Source organism: Rhinoraja longicauda, chromosome 15 (genome assembly GCF_053455715.1).
Source record: "Rhinoraja longicauda isolate Sanriku21f chromosome 15, sRhiLon1.1, whole genome shotgun sequence".
Taxonomy (NCBI): Eukaryota; Metazoa; Chordata; class Chondrichthyes; order Rajiformes; family Arhynchobatidae; genus Rhinoraja; species Rhinoraja longicauda.
The window spans coordinates 8736016-8761035 of record NC_135967.1 but is presented as its reverse complement, the minus strand read 5'-3'; the positions used below and the strand labels follow the sequence as shown (position 1 = coordinate 8761035).

Here is a 25020-nt window from a genome sequence, read left to right as displayed (position 1 = left end):
CAGAATTCTGAAATATTTATTAAATTTACTGAATAAAAAGCAGCATGTATCCATTACACATTAAGACACATTTACAGATATTACGGAAACATTTCACAAAGAACATCAATCTCTGTTTGGTCCAACGATAAGTGATTCCCACGAAAAACAAAACAATTGCACTTCTTCCCCTCAGGCCAGCTGAGAGCTGCCACTTTGCTGTCTCTTCGATCAACACTAATCTGCACTAAGAGATTAGAAATCTTTGGGTTTGAAATACGTATCACCTCATACCCGTTTAGGTAGCAACTCGGCTTAGCATAATACCCCTTTCCTACTCTTCCAGCAGTTTAAAGTTTGGTTAAAAATCATATACAGAACATTCATAAAATTAACATGGTATCACGATTTATTAAGTGAATCTTCGGTTATATAGAATCATTGAGCACTTAATTTTAATGGTTCTCCAAAACAGTTCATCTAGATGCGGTGGTTTGTCAAATGGTTTGGTGTAATAATTTGATCTAACATGGCAAATTAGATTTGCAGGAACAATAGATTTTCACTATATAACTGCAGCAATTTTCCGGTCCAAAACTCTGCCTGCGAAATGGGAGGGTTTAGGACAGTAATCAAAATGAAATTAAAAATGAATGGCAATATTGGCATTCCGCCACTCAAGATCTTTGTTGTACCTACTTAGAATGTTATAGAACAATTCAAAACATTTGTGGATTGATTGGGCAATCACTGTTCAAAATGTGTTGGGAAAATGTATAACTTTAGCAGCCAACAGTGGTCTGGTGGAACATGTTCACCATGACACATTCATGTTAGAACCCTCCCAATGTCTTGTCCACTTGAAGCTAATGTGCTGACGGCTGGACCATTCTACACGAAGGCAATCTGGTCCATCTGGCTATCAGATGTGGAGGCTAAATCTGCCCCCTTCAATGCTTCAATGCTGCAACATCAATAGTTGCAGCATACCTATGAATCAATGCACCAGGAGATAAAACGTGAAGGGACAAACTCTGAGAACTATGTCATCGATTTACAAGAATAATCATTTAGTAATGAACCATTGTTAGGGAAAAACATTAACAGGATCACCAAATATGCTCAAAAATAATCTTTCAAACCATTTCTCCATGATGTTACACTGCAGTAATGCAGTGCCTATTATTACATTTAACCTAATCAATGAATGTCAATTTCATAAATTTATTTAATCAATTGCTAATCGCATGGATTGTGTTTTATAGAAGGAAAAATCAGTCAGCTGATTAGCAGTGATAAACATTTTAAGACGTGGCCAGATTAATTTAATCCTTACATCTACCACAAAAACTCAAGACAGTGGATGCTATGCTTTTAGAGATTAAACTTCAAAGTTAAAACTCCTGAGGTAAATTGTGAAGAGAATGATCCAGATTACATATAATTTAATCTCAATTTTAAAAAGAGAATCATATTTTTTTAAGGCAAATATTTTGTAATGCTTTGTAATATTTTGTAACGTCCATTTCGAACGTTAGCATTTTCAGAGTCACTGAAGATTGTGTAGTAATCAGAACTTAAATAATATCCTTAATTGTGCCATTTCACAAATCTCAGATGTCCGGTGTGAAATAAAAACAGACAAATGTTATACAGTCAAGATTAGAAGTACAAAGCGTTAAACTCATCATAGACCTTTGATGCATTGGTAAAGGAAATGAACATTTGCTTCCCCCTTTCGTATCAATAATACTGCATAATTGTGTTGCTCTATAAACTAAAACACACTCTTACATATTCTGAACAATCAAGAGGTTAAGCAAATATCTCAAACCCCATCATCACTGATAATGTTCCATAATAGCCAATTACATTCTGTTTGCAAATTTAAGCAAGCAGTTAACATGATCCCCACTCAAAGGTCAGGAACCCAGTAGGACTAGGATAGCATTGTAGGCATTGTTACATTACAGCAGTGATTTGCGTTACACCCAGCACCTAACAAGGAACATGCATTATTTTAACATGGGCAGGTATTAATTTATAGATATTCAGCCTACTCAAGAAGCACTATTCGCTGGATATAACTTGGCTGAACAGCCAACTGTATCACATAATGTACTTTAATAAATCACACAACTAAAAGGAGTTCAAATTTCTGTTCATGCATTAAAAATTCTATTTCATTTTTACAGATTATTATTGCACGCCATGTCTTGGCCAGGAATAAGACCAAGCACAATGCTAAGCATCGGGCACATAGAACCACTATACTCTTCTATCTCACGGATAAGCAAGAACCTGTCTCACTGCCTTCCAAGCACATCTGGGTTCATTTTATATTCAAGGAGGTTATTACACATACAAGCAGTTCCAAATAATATCAAACCTCTCTCTCTTTAACAAAATGGATCCAGGTCTACAATGTCTGGACTGTTGTCTTTCCAAGAGAGAAGCACTGGTGTTTTAAGAGTTGTCAAGCTATGGCCCAAATATGTTTTTGGGGGGCACAGCAAAATGAAGAGGGTCATGCTTAATCAATATTAAAAATCTTCATCTGCATTCACAATGAATCTCTCCCCTAAAGCTTTGCCTTAAGAACTTCCATTAAAGCATTATGTGCACAGTGTAAAGTGGCTACATGGGTTCACTAAAGGCAAGCGCAAAAGAGGTTTGCCTTCAATAGTCTATTTATAGTAAACAAATATTTTGTGCCTTAATGGAAAGAGGATGGACGAATATTTCCAGTCATTCGATCCTGGAAATCATAACAGTTGGAGTCAATCACACAGCAATAAAGCGTTAACATAATTTGAAAACCCAACAGCATTTTCCATCCACTGCGCTATTCTTTTTTCCATTTCCCTGCGATTATCAAATAAAGCCAAACCTGACATTTCAAAGTATCTTAATTCTAATTTTCAGATCATTTTGATTTTCTTTTGCACAAAGTAAACAGTTAACACTGTGATCTACGTTATAATTCAGAGGATTCAACCACTCAGAGGTTTTTTTAAAAGCACAAGAAAATATTGGACGAGCAGGTTAAACGCTATTAACAACGTGGGTTCAGCACCGCATCTCACTAACGCGCTGCCACGGGGTGAACGCAGTTGCAGCATTATCCCGTACTGCTGCCTGCAATACTGTAGCACAGGAGCTCTGTTCACTTTTAAAGTATGACATGGCCTACAGCAAATAGAAATCACCTTCATAGATTAGATTTTTACAATGTTTGGCAGCCGAGTGCTGTATGCCAGAGAGTCCCGCCTATACAACAGCTGGAGCATGTGTAACGTAAAGGTACCATACCCAGGCAGCACTATTTCACTCCAGTCTAGTCCCCCTGCTCGAGAACTTAATCAGGCATGTCAATGTTCAACTTCTGAGGGGGGACAAAATATTTCCCAGGGCTCTGGGTAATCACAGCCCCAGTCTTTTTGTAAAACATGGGGGGGATCTTCGCTGGCTCAGGAATAGGTATATCCTCAGAGTCTTCACTGTCGTCGTGGTGAAGCTCGTACGAAATGTTGCCGTACTCCCGGAGAAAGGGAAAGATCTCTAGAAGAAATTGACAGAAGTCTTTGCGGATTCCAAACCACCCTGCAAGAACAAAGCAGACGACGACCATTAGAAGAGACGAGTCTTCCTCCCCAAACCCCAACCCACCCCCCCCCCCCCCACCAGCCCCCAGGAAAGCATTTCACATCCCCGGAGAGCAAACAGCCCCAGCGAGGGTGAAGTCCAGCAATATATCGGATAGTGCCACCGTTAAACCAGAGGTTGGACTGCAAAAATATGAAGCAGAACATTAAATAAATATTCCCAAGGCTTTAAGATCGAAGTGCAAGAGTAGAAATGGATATACTTTCACTGTATTGCAGTACACATGACAACGTGACAACCTTAAACCATGGCCAACATCAAAACAGCAAGCGACTGTTCATGGGAGATGGACACAAAATGCTGAGTAACTCAGCGGGTCAGGCAGCATCTTTGGTGAAAACGGATGAGTAACATTTTAGGTTGGAACCCTTCCTCAGATTCAATCACCCAATGTCGCCCATTGAGTCTGAGGAAGGGTTCCGACATTCTTTATCTCCGGAAATGCTGCCTGACCCGCTGAGTTACTCCAGCACTTTGTGTCTATCTTCGGTATAAACCAGCATTTGCGGTTCCTTTCTATACTATTCTCAAGGGGGAGCTGACTTGAGAGTTTTCAATTCGTACATGCTGATGATGTGCTGGGGAAGTTTCTAGAAGATCAGAAGCATAGAAGCATTTTTGCGGTTACATCAGCAACCCAAAACCACATTTACAAAGACCCTCAACATAGTCATAACTGAAAATAAATCACTCTTACATCCTACATTTTCTAAAAAGCAACAAAAAAAAGCAACAAAAAAAAAAGCAAATAAATTTGAAGTAGCGGGAAATGCTGGGGCTACTCAGGTCAGTTAGCAACTAAAGAGAGATCATAAGATCATAAGTGATAGGAGCAGAATTAGGCCATGAAGCCCATCAAGTCTACTCCACCATTCAATCATGGCCGATCAATCTTTCCCTCCTAACCCCATGTTCCTGCCTTCTCCCCGTAATCTGACACCCGTAGCAGTGGAAGGGAGTTAGTGTTTGAGTTTGATGACCTTTCCTCACAAACTGCATTGTCAGCATATTGTGTTTTTAATCCCCAAATTGACCATTTTTAATGACTAAATTAGCTAGGAATACTTTTTAAAAAACGTTTAGACTTTTAGAAATACAGTGCGGAAACAGGCCCTTTGGCCCTTTGATCAGCGATCACTATGTACTCAAGCACTACCCTGCCCACTGGGGACAATTTACTGCAGATGTACAGGTTTGTAGGTTAATTGGCTTTGGTAAAATTATAAAATAGGCTTGTGTACACTGGAATTTAGAAGGATGAGAGGAGATCTTATCGAAACGTATAAGATTATTAAGGGGTTGGACACGTTAGAGGCAGGAAACATGTTCCCAATGTTGGGGGAGTCCAGAACAAGGGGCCACAGTTTAAGAATAAGGGGTAGGCCATTTAGAACTGAGATGAGGAAAAACTTTTTCAGTCAGAGAGTTGTGAATCTGTGGAATTCTCTGCCTCAGACGGCAGTGGAGGCCAATTCTCTGAATGCATTTAAGAGAGAGCTAGATAGAGCTCTTAAGGATAGCGGAGTCAGGGGGTATGGGGAGAAGGCAGGAACGGGGTACTGAGAATGATCAGCCATGATCACATTGAATGGCGGTGCTGGCTCGAAGGGCCGAATGGCCTCCTCCTGCACCTATTAGACAATAGACAATAGGTGCAGGAGTAGGCCATTCAGCCCTTCGAGCCAGCACCGCCATTCAATGCGATCATGGCTGATCACTCTCAATCAGTACCCCGTTCCTGCCTTCTCCCCATACCCCCTCACTCAGCTATCCTTAAGAGCTCTATCCAGCTCTCTCTTGAAAGCATCCAACGAACTGGCCTCCACTGCCTTCTGAGGCAGAGAATTCCACACCTTCACCACTCTCTGACTGAAAAAGTTCTTCCTCATCTCCGTTCCACATCTATTGTCTATTGTCTATCCCCAGTGAAAAGGGACAATTGTCCCCAGTAATAGTGCTAGTGTATGGGGTGATGAATGGTCAGCACGGTCTCGGTGGGCCTGTTTCTGCACTGTATCTCTAAACGAAACTAAAAAAAGATCACCATCGCAACTAAAAGATAGTTTTTAAATTAATTTAAATCATTTGTCCACAAACTAAGTTATGCTGCAGACATATTTATTTGTCACTGCAGGAAAAATAAAATGAACTGTAACAATAGCATGGCTATCACTAGCTCAGAACAAGGTCTGAAGAAGAGTCCCAACCCAGAACGTTACCTACCCATGCTTTCCAGAGATGCTACCTGTCCCGTTGAGTTACTCCAGCACTTTGTGGCAAGATTTAGCCAAGGTAGCTATTGCCACAGGCATACATTTACCGTGTAAAGACATTTGTTTCATTATAGGTCCCGAAGTCAGCCACCATAGTGTCGGTGCCGAAAAAGGCAAGCATCTGCAAACTGAACGACTACCGCCCGGTTGCCCTCACTCCGATCATTATGAAGTGCTTTGAAAGGTTGGTCCTCTCCCACATCAAAGCCCTGCCTCACTAGACCCACACCAGTTTGCATACAGAGCGAATAGATCCACAGAGGACACCATCTCTCTGGCTCTTCACATCGTCCTGACTCACCTGGAGAGACAGGGCACATACGTTTATAGACTATAGCTAGGCCTTCAATCCTGTCATCCCCAAAGCTCACCTCCAAACGCCACCAGCTAGGCCTCAGGTCGTCAATATGCAACTGGATCCTGAATTTCCTGACGGAGAGCCCTCAGGCAGTGAGAATGGGCCTCCACCAGTCCTCCACCACCCTGAGTACCGGCACACCGCAGGGTTGTGCACTGAGCCCCATCCTCTACTCCCTCTTCACACATGACTGTGTCCCTGCATTCACCACCAACACCATCGTCAAATTTGGGGATGACACAACGGTGATCGGGCTGATCTCCAACGGCGATGAATCAGTCTACAGAGCGGAGGTGCAGAACCTGGCGAGCTGGTGCTCAGAGAACAACCTGTCCCTAAACACATCAAAGACCAAGGAGCTAATTATCAACTTTAGAAAGTCACAGAATGAGGAATACGCTCCAGTCCTCATTAACGGGGACGAAGTGGTGAGAGTGTCCAGCTTCAGGTTTCTGGGCACACACATTTCACAGGACCTCACATGGTCCACTAACACCGCTGCGCTGGTCAAAAAGGCACAGCAACGGCTGTTTTTCCTGAGAACGCTGAAAAAGGTCGGTCTGCCACAACAGCTTCTGACGACCTTCTACCGCTGCACCATAGAGAGCATTCTGACGTGCGGCATCTATGTGTGGTATCTCAGCTGTACGGCAACGGACAGGAAAGCTCTTCAGCGGGTCGTCTGCAGAGCGCAGAGGTTCATTGGAATACAGCTGCCAGCCCTGGAGGACATGTACAACGCACGCTGCCTCAGGAAAGCCACCAGCATCTACAAGGACTCCACACACCCATGCCACCGTCTGTTTGAACTACTTCCATCTGGCAGACGGTACAAAGCCTTCTACGCCCGCACCTCCAGACTACGGAACAGCTTCATCCCTAGAGCTATAGCTACTCTGAATCGGGCCTGCTGAGAGCCCCCATGATCTGTCTCTGCCCCCAGGGTCATCTGGCACTACTGACCCCTGGATGAACCTTTTTTTTGCATTTTACCTTGTTCCCCCCCTTTTCTTTTTCCTTCCCCCCCCCCCCTTCTTGTTGTTTGCATGTTCGCCGTGATTTATTTAATATTTGACTTGATAGCATCGATATGGAAGCGACAATCAAAATCTCATTGTACTTGTACAATGACAATAAAGGATATTGTATTGCATTGTATTATAGTAAGGAGCCATTGCAATTTCTACTGGGAAAAGATGCAACAAAATGACTGAAGGTACGATAAAGTTGCAGAGATACTCACAGTGGTTACCCCCTTTCTGCCCAAAGGTTGTTGCCATTAACGTCATGAGAGAAAGCCAAAGAGGAATGAAGATTGGAATATACGAGAAATTATTGTGACCATCCAGCTTGTGAACCAACAGAATCTGGAAGAAAGAAAAATCACAAGTTCCCACGTGGAGAAATTCTACCAACATTGCTAGCAATGGGAAATCTTATGTGGTGGTATAATATCTCAGTAGCTTTATTGGGAGATTCCTGTATTGTACTTCCATGCTTGTAAATGACTTTTCAACTTCTAAAGTATACAATGCTCAGACTTTACAGGCAGGAAAGCTTTGTATTTTATACAGTGACATAGGAATATGAGGAATTGGAACGGGCGTCGCGGTGGTGTTTGGTGCTGCCAATTGCTGCCTTACAGTGCCGGAGACCCGGGTTCAATCCCGACTACGGGTGCTGTCTGCAAGATTTGTACGTTCTCCCCGTGAACGCGTGGGTTTTCTCCAAGATCTTCGGTTTCCTCCCACACTCCAAAGACGCACAGGTCTGTAGGTTAATTGGCTTGGTATAAATGTAAATTGTCCCTAGTGTGTGTAGGATAGTGTTAATGTGCGGGGATAGCTGGTCGGTGCGCACTTGTTGGGCTGAAGGGCCTTTTTCCTACTCTGTATCTCTAAACTAAACTGAACACAGTCAGGGGATGTCACCTCAGAATAACTTACTGTATCTCTTAATAAAATACACTGGACTCGGTGATCTTGCGATCAATCAATCAAAATGTTCTCATGTGTACAACACATGTATACTTTCTGCGATAAAAATCAGACAGTTGAACTCTTAAATGCAATGAATTAGTTTCTGAAGAGCCCACAGACGCTCAATTACCGAAGCAGAGTTGCATACCTCAAAGGTCAAAAGTGGAACCACAATGGTCATCCAGCTGATAGCCATTGTAACGTGGGTTCGCCTTTGTTCAGCTATCACATCCATGGAACGCAGGAACAGCACTGACCACACAATGTAGTACAGCACCACCAGGCAGAGAAATGACATCAGGATCCACAAGGGGACACAGACCACCTAGAAAGAATGAGCAAAACCCAGTTACGGAAATTTTACAGGCTACAAAATCCTTTTCGGCGTCTGCATTTAATCTGGGCCACTGGATTCAATGTAGAAACAAAAAACTGCAGATGCTGGTTTATACCAAAGATAGACACAAAGTGCTGGAGTGACTGGAGCGGGTCAGGCAGCATCCCTGGAGAGAAAGGATGGGTGACATTTCAGGTCGCGACCCTTCTTCAGGCTAAGGAGTTTTCTCCAGAGATGCTGCCTGACCGGCTGAGTTACTCCAGCACTTTATGTCTACCATTGGAATCTATGTCTGATGAACACTGTCCAAGTGATTAAAACAGCAGCTTTTATGCATTCTGCAGCAGAAACAGCTCAAATTGTTTTAAGTAGCCTGTAAGCTGCTTAGAATTGCTTACCAGTTTATCTACACTTGTTTTTATCATTCTGTTATTAAAAAAAGGCTTTCCTAACCGTCCAAATAATGAATTAGAAAGCCTCATGATTGAACTGCGACCTGTTTGTTGAAGTGCATCCAACACCAATAAACAGTGTGTGCTTAAGTCTGTGAACAGCTGTCTCTGTATTCAGTACAAGTTGTACACTTAGGGACTAGTTACATCTCCAACAGCAGGTCATACTCTTATTAAGTAGCTCTCCAATTCAGTATATGAGTACCAGGGTAGGGAAGATTGACCATTAAAGGAGGATTAAACTATCCTTAAAAACAGAAGAATAGCAAACAGAAGTAGCCCATTGAGTCCCCCCTGAAGGCTGCTTCACCAATATCTGAACTTCATTTACCCACTTTAACTCCACATCATTTCTGAAAAAAACAATTTATCAGTCTCAGCCTCGAAGTTCTTTATCACAGCCTTTACCACTGCCTTTTGACTGGGAATAAAATTCTAGACCTCCACAATTCTTCCTGTGAAAATTTGTTTTGACTGCCTGTTCATAGAGTGATACGGTGTGGAAACAGGCCCTTTGGTCCAACTTGCCCACACTGGCCAACATGTCCCAGCTACACTAGTCCCACCTGCCTGCGTTTGGCCCATATCCCTCCAAAACTGTCCTTTCCATGTACCTGTCTAATTGTTTCTTAAACTTTGGGATAGTCCCAGCCTCAACTCGCTCATCTGGCAGCTTATTCCATACACCCACCAACTCTTTCATAAGATCACAAGTGATAGGAGAAGATTTAGGCCATTCGGCCCATCAAGTCTGCACCATCATTCAATCATGGCTGATCCATCTCTCCCTCCTAATCCGATTCTCCCGCCTTCTCCCCATAACCTCCGACACCTGTACTAATCAAGAATCTATCTATCTCGGCCTTAAAGATATCCACTGTCTTGGCCTCCACAGCCATCTGTGGCAAAGAATTCCACAGATACATCGCCCTCGGACTAAAGAAATTCCTCCTCATCTCCTTCTTAAAAGAACGTCCTTTAATTCTGAGGCTCTGACCTCTAGTCCTAGACTCTCCCACTAGTGGAAACATCCTCTCCACATCCACTCTATCCAAGCCTTTCACTATTCGGTAAGTTTCCATGAGGTCCCCCCTCATTCTTTTAAACTCCAGCAAGTACAGGCCCAGTGCCGACAAACGCTCATCATATGTTAACCTACTTATTCCTGGGATCAGTCTTGTAAACCTCCTCTGGACCCTCTCCAGAGCTGGCACATACTTCCTCAGATATGGTGCCCAAAATTACTCACAATATTCCAAATGCGGCCTGACCAGTGGCTTATTGAGTCTCAGCATTACATCCCTGTTTTTCTATACAAGCCCTCTCGAAATAAATGCTAGCATTGTGTTTGTGTTTTTTACTAGCAATTCGACTTGCAGATTAACTTTTTGGGAATCATGCACCAGCACTTCCAAGTCCCTTTGTACCTCCGATTTCTGGATTCTCTCCCCATTTAGAAAATAATCTACGCCTTTATTCCCTCTAACAAAATGCATGATTCCACACTTTGTTACACTATATTCCATCTGCCACTTCTCTGCCCCACTCTCCCAACCTGTCCAAGTCTACAGACTCTATCTTTCTCTACACTACCTGCCTTTCCACTTATTTTCGTATCATCCGCAAACTTGGCCACAAAGCCTTCAAACCCTCCATCCAAATAATTAATATACAACGTGAAGAGCAGTGGCCCCAGCACTGAGCCCCGCGCAACTCCGCTAGTCACTGGCAGCCAACCAGAGAAAGCCCCCTTTATTGCCACTCTTGCTTCCTGCCGTCCAGCCAACCTGATATCCACGCTAGTATCTGCCGTTTAATACCGTGGGCTCTCATCTTCCTTAGCTGCCTCCCGTGTGGCACCTTATCACAGGCTTTCTGAAAATCTAGGTAAACAACATCTACGGACTCTCCTTTGTCTGTCCTGCTACTTACTTCTTTAAAGAATTTCCAGCAAATTTGTCAGGCAAGACCTCCCCTTCACAAAGCCATGCTGACTTCGGCCTAGTTTATCGTGAATTTCTAAGTACTCCGTAACCTCATCCTTTATAACTGACTCTAAAACCTTACCAACCACATTAGTCAGACTAACCGGCCTGCAGTTTCCACTATTCTGCTTTGCTCCCTTCTTGTGCAGCGGGGTAATATTGGCCATTTTTCCAATTCATCTGGAACCACTCCCGACTCTAGTGATTCTTGAAATATCACTATCAATGCCTCCACAATCTCTAAAGCCACCTCTTTCAGAACTCTAGGGTGCAGTCCATCTGGTCCAGGTGACCTATCCACCTTCAGCCCTTTCAGCTTCCTAGGCACCTTTTCCCTAGTAATAGCCACTCCACTAACTTCCACCCCGGACTTTCTTGAATTTCAGGCATGTTGCTGGTGTCTTCCACTGTGAAGACCGTTGCAAAAAAGTTATTCAACTCCTCTGCCATTTCTTTATTCCCCAATATCACTTCTCCTGCCTTATTTTCCAACGGTCCAACGTCCACTCTTGCCTCTTACTTACTCTTTATATAACTGAAGAAACTCTTGATATCTTTTTTTATATTATTAGCTACCTTACCTTCATATTTCATCTTTTCTCTCCCTATTGCACTTTTAGTTATCTTCTGTTCGTCTTTAAAAAACTTCCCAATCCTCTGGCCTCCCGCTAGTCTTTGCAATGTTATATGCCTTCTATTTTAGTTTTATACTGTCCCTGACTTTTCTCATCAGCCAAGGTCGCCTCTTTCTCCCCCTAGAACATTTCTACCTCTTTGGAATGAAAAGATCCTGCATCTTCCGAATTGTTCCCAGTAATTCCTGCCATTGCTGTTCCACTGTCATCCCTGCTAGGGTCCCTTACCAGTCAACTTTGGCCAGCTCCTCCCTCATGCCTCAGTAGTCCCCTCTGCTCAGCTGCAACACCGGCACATCCGATTTCACCTTCTCCCTCTCGAATTGCAGATTAAAACTTATCATATTGTGGCTGCTACCTCCTAGTGGTTCCTTTACCTTGAGTTCCCTTATCAAACCCTAAACTACTAAACCCAGAATTGCCTTTTCCCTGGTCGGCTCCACAAGCTGCTCTAAGAATCCATCTCGAAGGCACTCTCCAAATTCCCTTTCTTGGGGTCCTGTACCAACCTGACTTTCCCAGTCTACCTGCAAATTGAAATCTTCCATGACCACCATAGCATTGCCTTTCTTACATGCCAATTGTACCTCCTGATGTAACTTGTATCCTACATCCTGGCTACTATTTGGAGGCCTGTAAATAACTCCCATTAACGTCTTTGTGTGAAAAAGTTACCCCTCAAATTCTTATTAAATCTTTTCCCCTTCATCTTAAACCTATGTCCTCTGGTCCTCGATTCACTTACTCTGGGCAAGAAACTTTGTGCATCTACCCGATCTATTCCTCTCATGATTTTATACACCTCTATAAGATCACCCCTCATCCTCCTGCGCTCCAGGAAATAGAGTCCCAGCCTACTCGACCTCTCCCTGCAGCTCAGACCCTCTAGTCCTGGCAACATCCTCGAAGATCTTCTCTGTACCCTTTCCGGCTTGACAACATCTTTCCAATTACATGGTGCCCAGAACTGAACACAATACTCTAAATGCGGTCTCACCAACGTCTTATACAACAGCTACATGACCTCCCAGCTTCTCTACCCAATGAAAGCCAATGTGCCAAAAGCCTTTTTGACCACCTTTTCTACCTGCGACTCTACCTTCAAGGAACCATGCACCCTCACTCCTAGATCCCTCTGCTCTACAACACTCCCCAGAGCCCTACTATTCACTTTGTAGGTCCTGCCCATGTTAGACTTCCCAAAATGCAACACCTCACATTTCTCTGTATTAAATTCTCTGTGTTAAATTGTTGAATCCTAATTTTAAGATTTAGTCCCGATATTCCTGTTGTTCTCTCCGAAGGAAATATAAAACAATAAATAAAAGATAATTTACCAGCCAAGGCCACTTTATGATTTCATCCAGTCTCAACGCAATGAATATGAACTGCAGAATGTTCACGGAACACAGAATTTCCAACTGAGTAGCAGAAATAAAAAAAGAGGGAAAAGTAAGAATATTATAAAGAATGTGTTTCCAGGTGTGTTCATATAAACATTAATGTGGGTAATAATGTCAACAATACTCTGCATTAACTCAAGATGTCAAAGGCTTCTCGCTTAATTGTTTAAGCAGCCACTTTGGTTAGTTTTAGTTTAGAGATACAGCACAGTAACAGGCCCGAGGCCCACACCAACTATATACATAATCACAATCACACATACGTACAAGAGTGCAATAATTGCTGTATAAAAATAGTTTAGTTTTGAGACGCAGCATAAAGACGCAACCCTTCAGCCCAATACGTCCACATCGACCGTCGATCACCTGCTCACAGTAGTTCTATGTTATTCCACTTTCCCATCCACTCCCTTACACACTGGCGGCAATTTTACAGAGGGGCAATTAACCTGCAAACCTGCACGTCTTTGGGATGTGGGAGGAAACACACAGGGAGGAAACCCACGTGGTCACAGGGAGAACGCCCAAACTCCACATAAACAGCATCCGAGGTCAGGTTCGAACCCGGGTCTCCGGCACCAGGCAGCAGCTCTACCAGCTGCCCCACTCTGCCGCCCTTGTTTAAAGTAATTTATCATAGAATCACTCGGCACAGAAACAGATCCTGCAGCCCACCTCGCCCAATGCCAACCATGATGCCCAGCTATGTTAATCCCAATTTAATCCAGACACATACCAGGTAATTCACTTTGGAAAGTCAAACTCTGGTACAGCATCAAGAATAAATGGCAAGGACTGTGGCAACATTGATGTACAGAGACCTTGGGGGTGCAAGTACATTGTTCCCTGAAAGTGGAGAGGGTAGAGAAAAAGGCATTTGGTATGCTTACTTTCATTGACCAAGGCATTCAGTGCTAAACTTGGGACATCATATTGCAGCTGTGCAAAACATTAGTTAGACTGCACTTGGGAGTATTGTGTACACTTCCAGTCACCACACTTCAGGAAGATGTGGTAGCAATAAAGAGAATCCAGAAGAAGTCCACCAGGGATGATGTCTGGAAATGAAGGGCTGTAATTATAAGGAAAGATTGGAGAGGCCGCGCTAATTCTCACTAGAATATAGGAGGCTGAATGGTGGCGGCCATTACAAGGCCCATTCAATGGGTAGATAAGACCTTCTGCCAAGGGCGGGGGAGTCTAGTACAGGACAGGCAGCATCTCTGGAGAAAAGGAGTAGGAGACATTTCGGGTCGAGACCCTTCTTCATCCTGAGTCAGGGGAGACGAAAACTAGAGGTTTCTGAAATGGTGCAAAGAACAAATGAATGAAAGGTATGAAAAGAACAAATCAAAGCAACAATGATTAAGGAAAGGTAGAGTCCACAAAGGGTATAAGGACTAAGCCGCCAGGGGAGGTAGTTAGAGTCAGATACAACAGCAACGTTTAAAAGTCATTTTAGTTTAGTTTAGTTTCCACAGAGTCCGCACCGACCAGTGATCCCCGCACATTAGCACTATCCTACACACACTAGGGACAATTTACATATACACTAAGCCAATTAATCTACATACCAGTACGTCTTTGGAGTGTGGGAGGAAACCGAAGATCTAGAAGAAAACCCACGTGGTCACGGAGAGAACGTACAAACTCCATACAGACAGCACCCATAGTCGGGATCGAACCCGGGTCTCCGGCGCTGCAAGCGCTGTAAGGCAGCAACTCTACCGCTGTGCCACTGTGCTGCCGGGCAGACATTTGATGAAGAGAGGCGAACAAGGATCTAGGCCCACTGCAAATGCGATTAGCATGGACAGGCATCACAGTGTTGATGCCTGTCCATGCAGGGTGAAAGGGACCATTAGAAACAAGGAACTGCAGGTGCTGGGTTACAACAAAAAAAATGCTGGAGTAACTCAGTAGGTCAGATGTTATCCCTGAAGAACATGGATTGGTGACGTTTCGAGTCGAGACCATTTTTCAGACCTGTTCTGGTGCCGCAAGATTGATTTTTTGATAATCAGTGTTGATCTGGTTTGAGTCAATCAGAATGTTTAAGTAACAAAATGCTGGTCAGGCAGCATCTCAGAAGAGAAGGAAGAAGGGTCTCGACCCGAAACGTCACCCACTCCTGAGATGCTGCCTGACCTGCTGAGTTACTCCGGCATTTCGATTAGTACCAGCATCTGCAGTTATTTTCTTACACAGAATGTTTAATTAGTTTAGTTTAGAGATACAGTGAGGAAACGTTGGTACAGTATGGACTTTGGCCCACCGAGTCCATACCAACCAGCAATCTGCATACGCTAACACTATCCAACACACGAGGGACAATTTACAATCTTTAACGAAGCCGATTAGCCTACAATCCTGTACGTCTTTGGAGCATGAGAGGAAAACGGAACACCCGGGGAAAACCCACGTGGTCACGGGGAGAATTACAAACTCTGTACAGGTAGCACCGTCAGTCAGGATCGATCTCTGGTCTCTAGCACCGCTGGGTCACCGTGCTGCCCTTTATTCTTAGTCTAACATTTCACAGAGCCACACACAGCACTGTAATGCATGTATTAATAACATTAACTTGCATTTATGAAATGCCTTTAACAGTAAAATGCTTCAAAATTATTCAAGAATAACCATGTAGCACAGTTTGTACAGAGCGACACCGGGACATCAGGTCCGATGAACAAAACCTTGGTAATAGCTAACAGACTAAACACAGAATTATAGGGACACAAGGAATTGCTAGTGCTAATTTACAAAAAAAAAGTAAAAAGCACTGGAATAACAAAGCGGGTCAGGCAGAACATGGATAAATTATGTTTTGGGTTGGGACCTTCTTCAGACTTCAAACGGAATTAACGTGGCCAAAAGAGCAGCACGGTGGCGCAGCGGTAGAGTTGCTGCCTTAAAGCGAATGCAGCGCCGGAGACCCAGGTTCAGTCCCGACTGCGGGTGCCGTCTGTACGGAGTTTGTACGTTCTCCCCGTGACCTGCGTGGGTTTTCCCCGAGATCTTCAGTTTCCTCCCACACTACAAAGACGTACAGGTATGTAAGTTAATTGGCTTGGTAAATGTACAAAATTGTCCCTAGTGGGTGTAGGATAGTGTTAATGTTGTGTGAGGATCGCTGGTCGGCGCGGACCCGGTGGGCCAAAGGGCCTGTCTCCGCGCTGCATCTCTAAACATGGATTCCCAAACCATTTTCCCCTACCTCCAAAGATCGATCGTGTCGAAAGCCCCACACGCAGGCAGCCACCGACACCGGAGACACAAAGAAGAGCGGCATGAAGACGAGGAGCCAGAAGTGGGTTCCTCGTTCGATCCTGTCACACACCAGCACTTCAAACATCAACAGCAACAGGTGGATTCCAACTGCGATCAGCATGGCTTTAAATTCCACACAGGTTTCTCCTTCAGCCCTGAAGCAAAATATAACAATGAGTAAATGAGGAAGCATTTCACATTTCATATAAGTGGGCTGTGGGTGACCTTTCATTTCACTGCACATCTTGTATGTGCATGTGACAAATAAACTTGACTTGACTGTTGGGGAAATATCACCACACTTAATGTAAACAAACTAACAGACAATAAATCAAGCTTAACGTTTTTTTAACTTTAAGCCCATTGGATCGGTCATTCAAAGAGTCAACACAGGCTGCAACATTATGATGACTTTTTAATATAGTAAAATAAAGCAAGATACTTCACAGAGGCAATCTCAAATAAAATCTGATTAATGTACTGCTAAGTTTTTTAAATAAATGCTTATTTTCTTAAATGTAGATTTTAAATTCTGGGGCTTACTAAATATAACATGAGTTATTATATTGCAGAGTGGGTTACATGCTGATTTATAGAGCAGATGGACAAAAGGGTTAGCATGGACATGGTGGCTGAAGGGTCAGTTTCTGCGCTGTAAGGCTCCATCGCATTATCTCCAGGAATAGTTAAACCCATAATGGTTTGCCCATTTAGGACCAAAATGAGGGGAAACATTTTCACGTAGGGGGTGATGAATCTTTGGAATTCTCTAACCCTCTTGGCTGAGCTGACTCAGGGGATTTAATTTATTTGGAACAAGAAACATTTATGGATATTATGGATAGAACAGAAAAACAGAATATCAGGAAGGTTCCTATGCTGACAAATGACGGCCTGAGGGACAAATGATCCAAGAACACAATGTGCTGCAGTAACTCAGCAGGTCAGGCAGCATTTCTGGAGAACATGGATTGACGATGTATTCTTCTTCTCGAGTTTGAAGAAGAATGCCGACCCAAAATGCTGCCTGTCCGTGTTCTCCAGAAATGTTGCTTGACCTGCTGAGTTACTCTAGCACTTTTGCGTTCCATGGAGGGATTTCAGCATCTGCAGTTCCTTGTATCTCTGGACAATCTCCATCATATGGCGTCACAGTGGCGCAGCTGGAAAAGCCCCTGCCTCACAGCACCAGAGACCCGCACGCCATGCCGATCTCGGGTGCTGTCTGTGTGTTTGGACGTGCTCCTTGACCGCGTAGGTTTCCTCCGGGTGTTCTGGGCTTCCTCTCGCATCCCAAAGATGTTCAAGTCTGTAGTCTCTATACAGTGGTCTCTATAAATTGCCCCTGGTGTGTAGGGAGTGGATGCGAAAGTTGGATAACGTAGAAAAAGCGTGAACAGCTGATCGATGGTCGGCGTGGACTCGGTGAACCTGAGGGCCTGTTTCCATGCTGTATCTCTAAACTAAACTAAATGATCTAGTGCTCCTCTTACATCATGGCTGCTAAGTAATTGTTTCAGTGTTTAAAATAGTTAAAGCACACACCTCGTATCATGTTACACCTTAGATCAGACACAAAATGCTGTAGTAACTCAGCGCGTCAGAGTGCATCTTTGGAGAGTAACTCCAGCATTTTGTGTCTATCTTTTGTGTAAACCAGCATCTGCAGTTCCTTCCGACATGTGTTATACCTTGATGAGTGGGCTCCCCAACGCACCACATCAGAGCTATCGGGGTTACAGTACCCAAGCTCTCAAGTACCAGTGTTATTCTGAAGCATTGCCATCCCATGCCATCTTCTGCTCAACCTTAATATACGGAGACTCGTGGCAAACACGATGAACGACCTTTCCTGGATATTGCACAATTTCTAGAAATTAACCCTGATTTTCTGACAGGACAAACCAAAACTAATTCTTTCACACGTTGGAAATCAGACCCAGGAGGACCATCAATTTTCTCTTTGAGAGACGACAAAGTGACCAGCAGTGCTAAAGTAAATGGATCAACAGCCAGCGATGTGGACATGTTTTATACAGTGTTTCCACTGGGCACTATAAACAACATGAACATATTGCTTAAAAATTGATTGATCAGATTATGAGTCGGGTAACTTTGATTTAAGAACAGACTGCATTAATATTGTCAACGTTCTCAATTTCTTCCTTTTATTCTTTCTATTTACTTTTCCCAAAAGTATGTTTTTTTTCCTTTTGCACTAGTCCCAAAACAAAAGTGCTGACTTAATTCATCGAGCTGTGGAGCTGAGTCAGGCAAGTCTTCAAAGCAGTTGGCACAGGTACGATGGGTTAAATGGCCTTTTTCTATGCTGTGTTAATCAATACTGTAGGACAAACTAAAGCTACGAACATGGAGGCCATATAAGCTGTCGCCTTAGTATTTTTCTAATCTACTTTGGTAAATAGTGGTGCAGCTGGTAGAGCTGCTGCCTTACAGCATCAGAGACCCGGGTTCAATCTTAACCTCGGGTGCTGGCTGTACGGAGTTCGTTCGTTCTCCCTTTAATCGCCTGGGTTTCCATCTGGTGCTCCGGTTTCCTCCCATATCCCATCGACATACAGGTTTGTAGGGTGATAGGCAAAATTATGTCAACTACATGCAGACAATTACATGATGGTTCTTGAAACGTGCTGACTCTGTGCATACTGCATCAGAAGAAATCTGCAGTGGGCAGCACAGTGGCCCAGTCGTAAAGCTGTTGCCTCATGGCGCCAGAGACCCAGGTTCGATCCTGACATCGGGGGTCGCCTGTGCGGTGTTTGCACGTTCTGTGTGACCGCACAAGTTTCTTCTGGGTGCTCCAGTTTCCTCCCACATCCCATAGACATAGGAGCTTGTAGATTCATAGGCCCTCAGTAAATTGCCCCCCCATGTGTAGGGAGTGGATGAGAAAGTGGGACAACATGGAACTAGTATGAGTGGGGTGATCGAAGGTCGGCATGGATTCAGTGGGCCAAGGGGGACATGCTTCCACGCTGGAATCTTAAACGAAAGTAAATTGGCGTAACTTGAAGCAATTAATTCTCACCTGTACTGTGGATTGCGTGCCCACACGCCAGTTCCTACAGAGGCGCCCATGATCACTATTAGTTTCCATAGCCAGACAGGAGTGAAGACGGCCCAGTAGCTCCATAGGATAATTCCGTCCAAGCGTAGCGACAGCAGAATGGAGAACAGCAGCAGACAGGCATAGATCAGAAATTTGCTGCAAGGGAACACAAACAGGTCAACGAGTGTCAATACTTGTCTGGTACAATGAAAAGACAAGAGTGTAGAAACTGAAGTAAATGAAACCGGATTCTGGATGCAATAGTTACTATAATTAATACACATCAATACAATTAAACCACCAATTAATATAAAGGACAACGGTTTACTGAAAGAATGATTAAAATCAGAGAATATTAGAAATAGTCGACACCTCCATGCATTCACTCATCCACTCGAGTTCAATTGGCAGAGAACAATATTGCAACATCCAGCTCTCACAAGTACTTTGGGTTTATTGATTTACATGCATCATTTCGAAAGGAGGCATTTATTACTTGTTCCTAAATACCCTTGAACTGAATAGCTTGCTCAGCGATTGAGAGAAAACTGAACCACATCCCCACATGACTGGAGTCAGGTGGAACAGGGCCAGATTTCTGCCCCAAAGACATTATTGAATCAAACGAGTTCTCACACCGCAATCTAGCAGCTTTCCAGACATTTCGGTCGCAGAATTATTTAGATGTCCAAATTAAAAATTCCCGACTGCTGTAGTTAGATTTCAACTAGGTCTCTAAATTTTAAATCTACTAATTTACAATGTTCTCTCTGGCCTTGCAACCCTGCATCCAGAGACCTGCCTCAGATGAAGGAGATTACACCCAGTGTGCCAGAGAACGAGGGTACCAGAGAATGTAAAACAATACACCTTCCAGTGAGTCTGGAACAATTGCATCAGCTCATTATTTCTCAATTAACCTCAATTTGCATTAAAAGGCATACACGACCAGGGTTGTGTGAAAAATTCACCTTTATAGCACTTAACGCAGCAGCTCAATATCACCTTCAGAGTAATTAAGGCATCCATATTCCATTAATGAACAAACAAGTCAGACAGATAGATAATATATACAGAAACATCATATAAAATATATGCACGCCATAGATTATATACATGTTATAGATGTATGTGTGTTATGTACATATATATATATATATAATGTGCATATATATTATAATGTATATCTTGAACTACATTTTATAATGTATACTGCTTCACATATAACATGTGGAAAGTTTGAAATATATCAAGTCTGAAGAAGTGTCTCGACATGAAACGTCGCCCATTCCTTCTCTCGTTGTTTTCTTACACTATCAAGTAGTATATATCATATATACAGTTCACATGTATGTAATAAATATGTATATATGTATGTTTAACACCTGCACCCACATCATACAATATGCTATATTGTGATCTGTGTTATATAAAGTAGCATTATATATACAAAGTAGTTGGTGGCCGCAGTAAAGCACCTCCAGGTGTAGGGGGTGATTGAATCTGGGGGAGCTGATGAAATGTGGGATGAATAAAAACAGGATTAATGTGGGATTAGTGTAGACACAAGAGATTGCCGGAATCATGAGCAGAAATACAGCTTGCTGGTGGAACCCAGCGGGTCGGGCTGCATCTGTGGAGGTTACCTCAATCTGCATTAAAAGGCACCCATGATCACGTCTGTGTTAGAAACTGCATGGTCGCACAAACAAAGCTTCTGTTACAGGAACTGGGGGGGAGAAACAGCTGAAATGCATGATATGAAACAGTGCATCGTGCAACTTGCAAAACAGAGCAACTTGCTTTGCTGCAAGCCGTGTTTTTGTTTTTGTTTTTGCCTGTTTGGGTGATTGTTTGCAGTCGAGGATTGTTTTAAAACTCTCCCCTCGGTTGCATGAGAGCGAAAGGGCCGCAGACAGCAGAGTCTGAGAGCGGGCTGGGGAAGGACTCGTGTCCGAGGCTGCCCTGCTGCAGTGCAGGCCTTCCCTCCTCCAGCCCGGCCTCCTCTCCTCTCCACAGGCCTCCCCTCCCCTCCTCTCCCCCGGCCTCCCCACCCCTCCTCTCCCCCGGCCTCCTCTCCTCTCCACAGGCCTCCCCTCCCCCGGCCTCTCCTCTTCCCCCCTCCCTCCCCAGCCGACAGCGGCCTGCCTCTTGGCCTCTGCTCCCCGGCGGGGATCCCCCAGCCTCTCGGGGAAGGAAGGGAGGGAGGGAGGGGGGACCAGACCAGGCCAGGCCATTACCTCGGGTTAAAGTCCTGGAAGAGCCCGCGAAGATTCATGGCTGCGCACAACACCCAGAACCGAGCGTCGGCCCCGGCCCCGACCCGCTCTCCCTCCCTCCCTCCCTCCCTCCCTCCCCGCTCCGCTCTCCTTCCCGGTCGGCGGCTTCTGGGGGCGGCTCCCTCAGCGGCCTAGGCCCGCCCCGGCACCAGGGGGAGTCAAACACCCTCCTCCCTCCCTCCCTCTACACACACATCCCTCCCTCCCTCCCTCCCTCCCTCCCTCCCTCTACTCCTCCCTCCCTCTCCCCCATCCTTCACCTCCCTCCCTCTACTCTTCCCTCCCTCCCTCCCTCTACTCTTCCCTCCCTCTACTCCTCCCTCCCTCCCTCCCTCTCCCCATCCTTCACCTCCCTCCCTCCCTCTCCCCCATCCTTCACCTCCCTCCCTCTACTCTTCCCTCCCTCTACTCTTCCCTCCCTCCCTCCCTCTCCCCATCCTTCACCTCCCTCCCTCCCTCTCCCCATCCTTCACCTCCCTCCCTCCCTCTCCCCCATCCTTCACCTCCCTCCCTCTACTCTTCCCTCCCTCTACTCTTCCCTCCCTCCCTCCCTCTCCCCATCCTTCACCTCCCTCCCTCCCTCTCCCCCATCCTTCACCTCCCTCCCTCTACTCTTCCCTCCCTCTACTCCTCCCTCCCTCCCTCTCCCCCATCCTTCACCTCCCTCCCTCCACTCCTCTCGGTCCCCTCCCTCCCCCATCCTTCACCTCCCTCCAATCTCCCCCTCAACATTCAATCCTCCAATTTTAGGCAACCCTCTTCTTCTCACCCCCCCCCCCCCCCCTCACTCTGCCCCCTTCTTCTCACCCCCCCCCCCTCACTCTGCCCCCTTCAATATCTCCCTCTACATCCAGTTGTCCAATTTTAGTAACACTATTTTAGTTACCTCTTCCCCCTCCCTCCCTCCTCTCGGTCCCCTCCCTCTCCCCCATCCTTCACCTCCCTCCCTCTACACATCCCTCTACTCTTCCCTCCCTCTACTCTTCCCTCCCTCTACTCCTCCCTCCCTCCCTCCCTCTCCCCCATCCTTCACCTCCCTCCCTCTACTCTTCCCTCCCTCTACTCTTCCCTCCCTCCCTCCCTCTCCCCATCCTTCACCTCCCTCCCTCCCTCTCCCCCATCCTTCACCTCCCTCCCTCTACTCTTCCCTCCCTCTACTCCTCCCTCCCTCCCTCTCCCCCATCCTTCACCTCCCTCCCTCCCTCCACTCCTCTCGGTCCCCTCCCTCCCCCATCCTTCACCTCCCTCCAATCTCCCCCTCAACATTCAATCCTCCAATTTTAGGCAACCCTCTTCTTCTCACCCCCCCCCCCCCCCTCACTCTGCCCCCTTCTTCTCACCCCCCCCCCTCACTCTGCCCCCTTCAATATCTCCCTCTACATCCAGTTGTCCAATTTTAGTAACACTATTTTAGTTACCTCTTCCCCCTCCCTCCCTCCTCTCGGTCCCCTCCCTCTCCCCCATCCTTCACCTCCCTCCAATCTCTTCCTCAACATTGAATCCTCCAATTTTAGGCAACACCCTTCCCTCTTCCTCTCACCCCTCCAATACCTCCCTCTACATCCAGTTGTCCAATTTTAGTAACACTATTTTAGTAACCTCTTCCCCCTCCCTCCTCCGACTTTACCACCTTCCCCCGTCTCTTTCCCTGCCTCCCCTTTCACCAGTCACGCACATTCCCTTTTTCTCCCCTTTCCCCTCATCCCCCTTTGCCCTCTCACCCCTCTATTTCTCTTACCTCCCTTTTTCCCCCCTTCCCCCCACCCTTTCCTCTTTCTCCATTTCACCCCCCTCCCTCCTAGTCCTCAATCTTCAGCGCTCCTTGAATTGTTCAGGATCCACAGCTCTCTGGGTGGAGAATGACAAAGGTACCCAACTCTCTCATTCCTGCTTATCTCAATCTTGTGTCAAACTGCTTCTCCTGAGTGTGTAGGAAGGAACTGCATGTGCTGGTTTAAACCAAAGACACCAAATGCTGGAGTAACTCAATGGGACAGGCAGCATCGCTGGAGAGAATGAATGGGTGTTGTTTCGGGTAGAGACCCTTCTTCAGTGTCAACCCAAAACATTACACATTCCTTCTCTCCAGAGATGCTGCCTGTCCCGCTGAATTACTCCAGTTTTTTGTGTCTTTCTTCTGCTTATCCTGAGTTGTGCACTTAGCTTCACAAAGGCCGGGGTTTAATCCGGACCTTGGATGCTGTGGAGTTTGCATATTCTCCCTGTGATTGCATGGGTTTCTTCCCTCATTCCTTGAAACATGCTACCATGGAGGAGGCAGGTACAATAGTGGCGTTTAAGAGGTTTTTGGATACACACATGGATATTGCAGGGAATGGAGGTTTAGGGATCATGTGCAGGCAGATAAGAGCTTGTCTTAGTAACATACTGACATAGTAGGCGAAAGGCCTGTTCCTGTGCAGTACTGTTTGTTCTATGTTCTATGAGAGACTCAGCGAGTCATTTAAAAAAAAGTGCAAAACAAAATAAAATAGAGACTGCAGTGGCAGGAAGAAGCAACGGGAAGAATGCACTGATGGATGGCTGTACTTTTACTTTAGAATTTAGAGATACAACACGGAAACAGGTGCTACGGTCCACTGAGTCCACGCCGACTAGCATTTTCCGACACACTAGGGCGGACACTTTAACAAAGCCCAATTAATCTACAAACCTGTATGTCTTTGGAATGTGGGAGGAAATCGGAGTACCCGGAGGAAATCTATGTGTTCACAGAGAGAACGTACAAACTCCGTACAGGCAGCACCCGGAGTCAGGATCAAACCCGGGTCTGTGGCGCTGAAAGGCAGCAACTCTACCGCTGTGCCACTGTGAATAGGACATTGAAGATAATCTAATAGTCAGGCAGAAGGCAGATAATCCACCACAAAAACTGAGAAAAGGAACAAAGCCAAGGAGTCAGGGATTTAGAGAAAATTGCCATACTGTTTTTCGTTTTAATGATTAAAGTTTTATTAATTCCAATGGTCTTACAATTTCACAGTACTGAACCTATCCAAATCCTGCCGCTAGAATTACTTTGGGCAGAAGCCAAAATGGTTAAGCTTCTGTTAAAATGTATAATTCACTGTAGATAATGAAGTGAGCACATTATTGCAGTTACTTATTCTCAAGTCACCATGCCTATCATCTTCTTTAACCCTAGAGTTCCCAATTATTCAGAGAGATAAGGGTTACTGCAGATCCAAGTACTTTAAATAATATAAATGTCCTTTTATCAGTCTGGAGGTGGGTCTCGACCCGAAACGTCACCTATTCCTTCTTTCCTGAGATGCTGCCTGACCTGCTGAGTTACTCCAACATTTTGTGTCTA

General features: G+C 45.0%; 1 protein-coding gene across 1 annotated transcript; it reads right to left on the bottom strand.

Moving 5' to 3' along the window:
* On the bottom strand, positions 1-21759 carry tmem185 (transmembrane protein 185). The gene is made up of 7 exons (XM_078412174.1): positions 21648-21759; positions 19387-19563; positions 16285-16492; positions 13002-13085; positions 8404-8580; positions 7520-7643; positions 1-3582 (listed from the first exon to the last, which is right to left on the bottom strand). The coding sequence occupies exons 1-7, from the start codon at positions 21683-21685 to the stop codon at positions 3338-3340; spliced, it is 1053 nt and encodes a 350-aa protein (XP_078268300.1). The 5' UTR covers positions 21686-21759; the 3' UTR covers positions 1-3337.
* Between the last annotated feature and the right edge of the window lie 3261 nt (positions 21760-25020).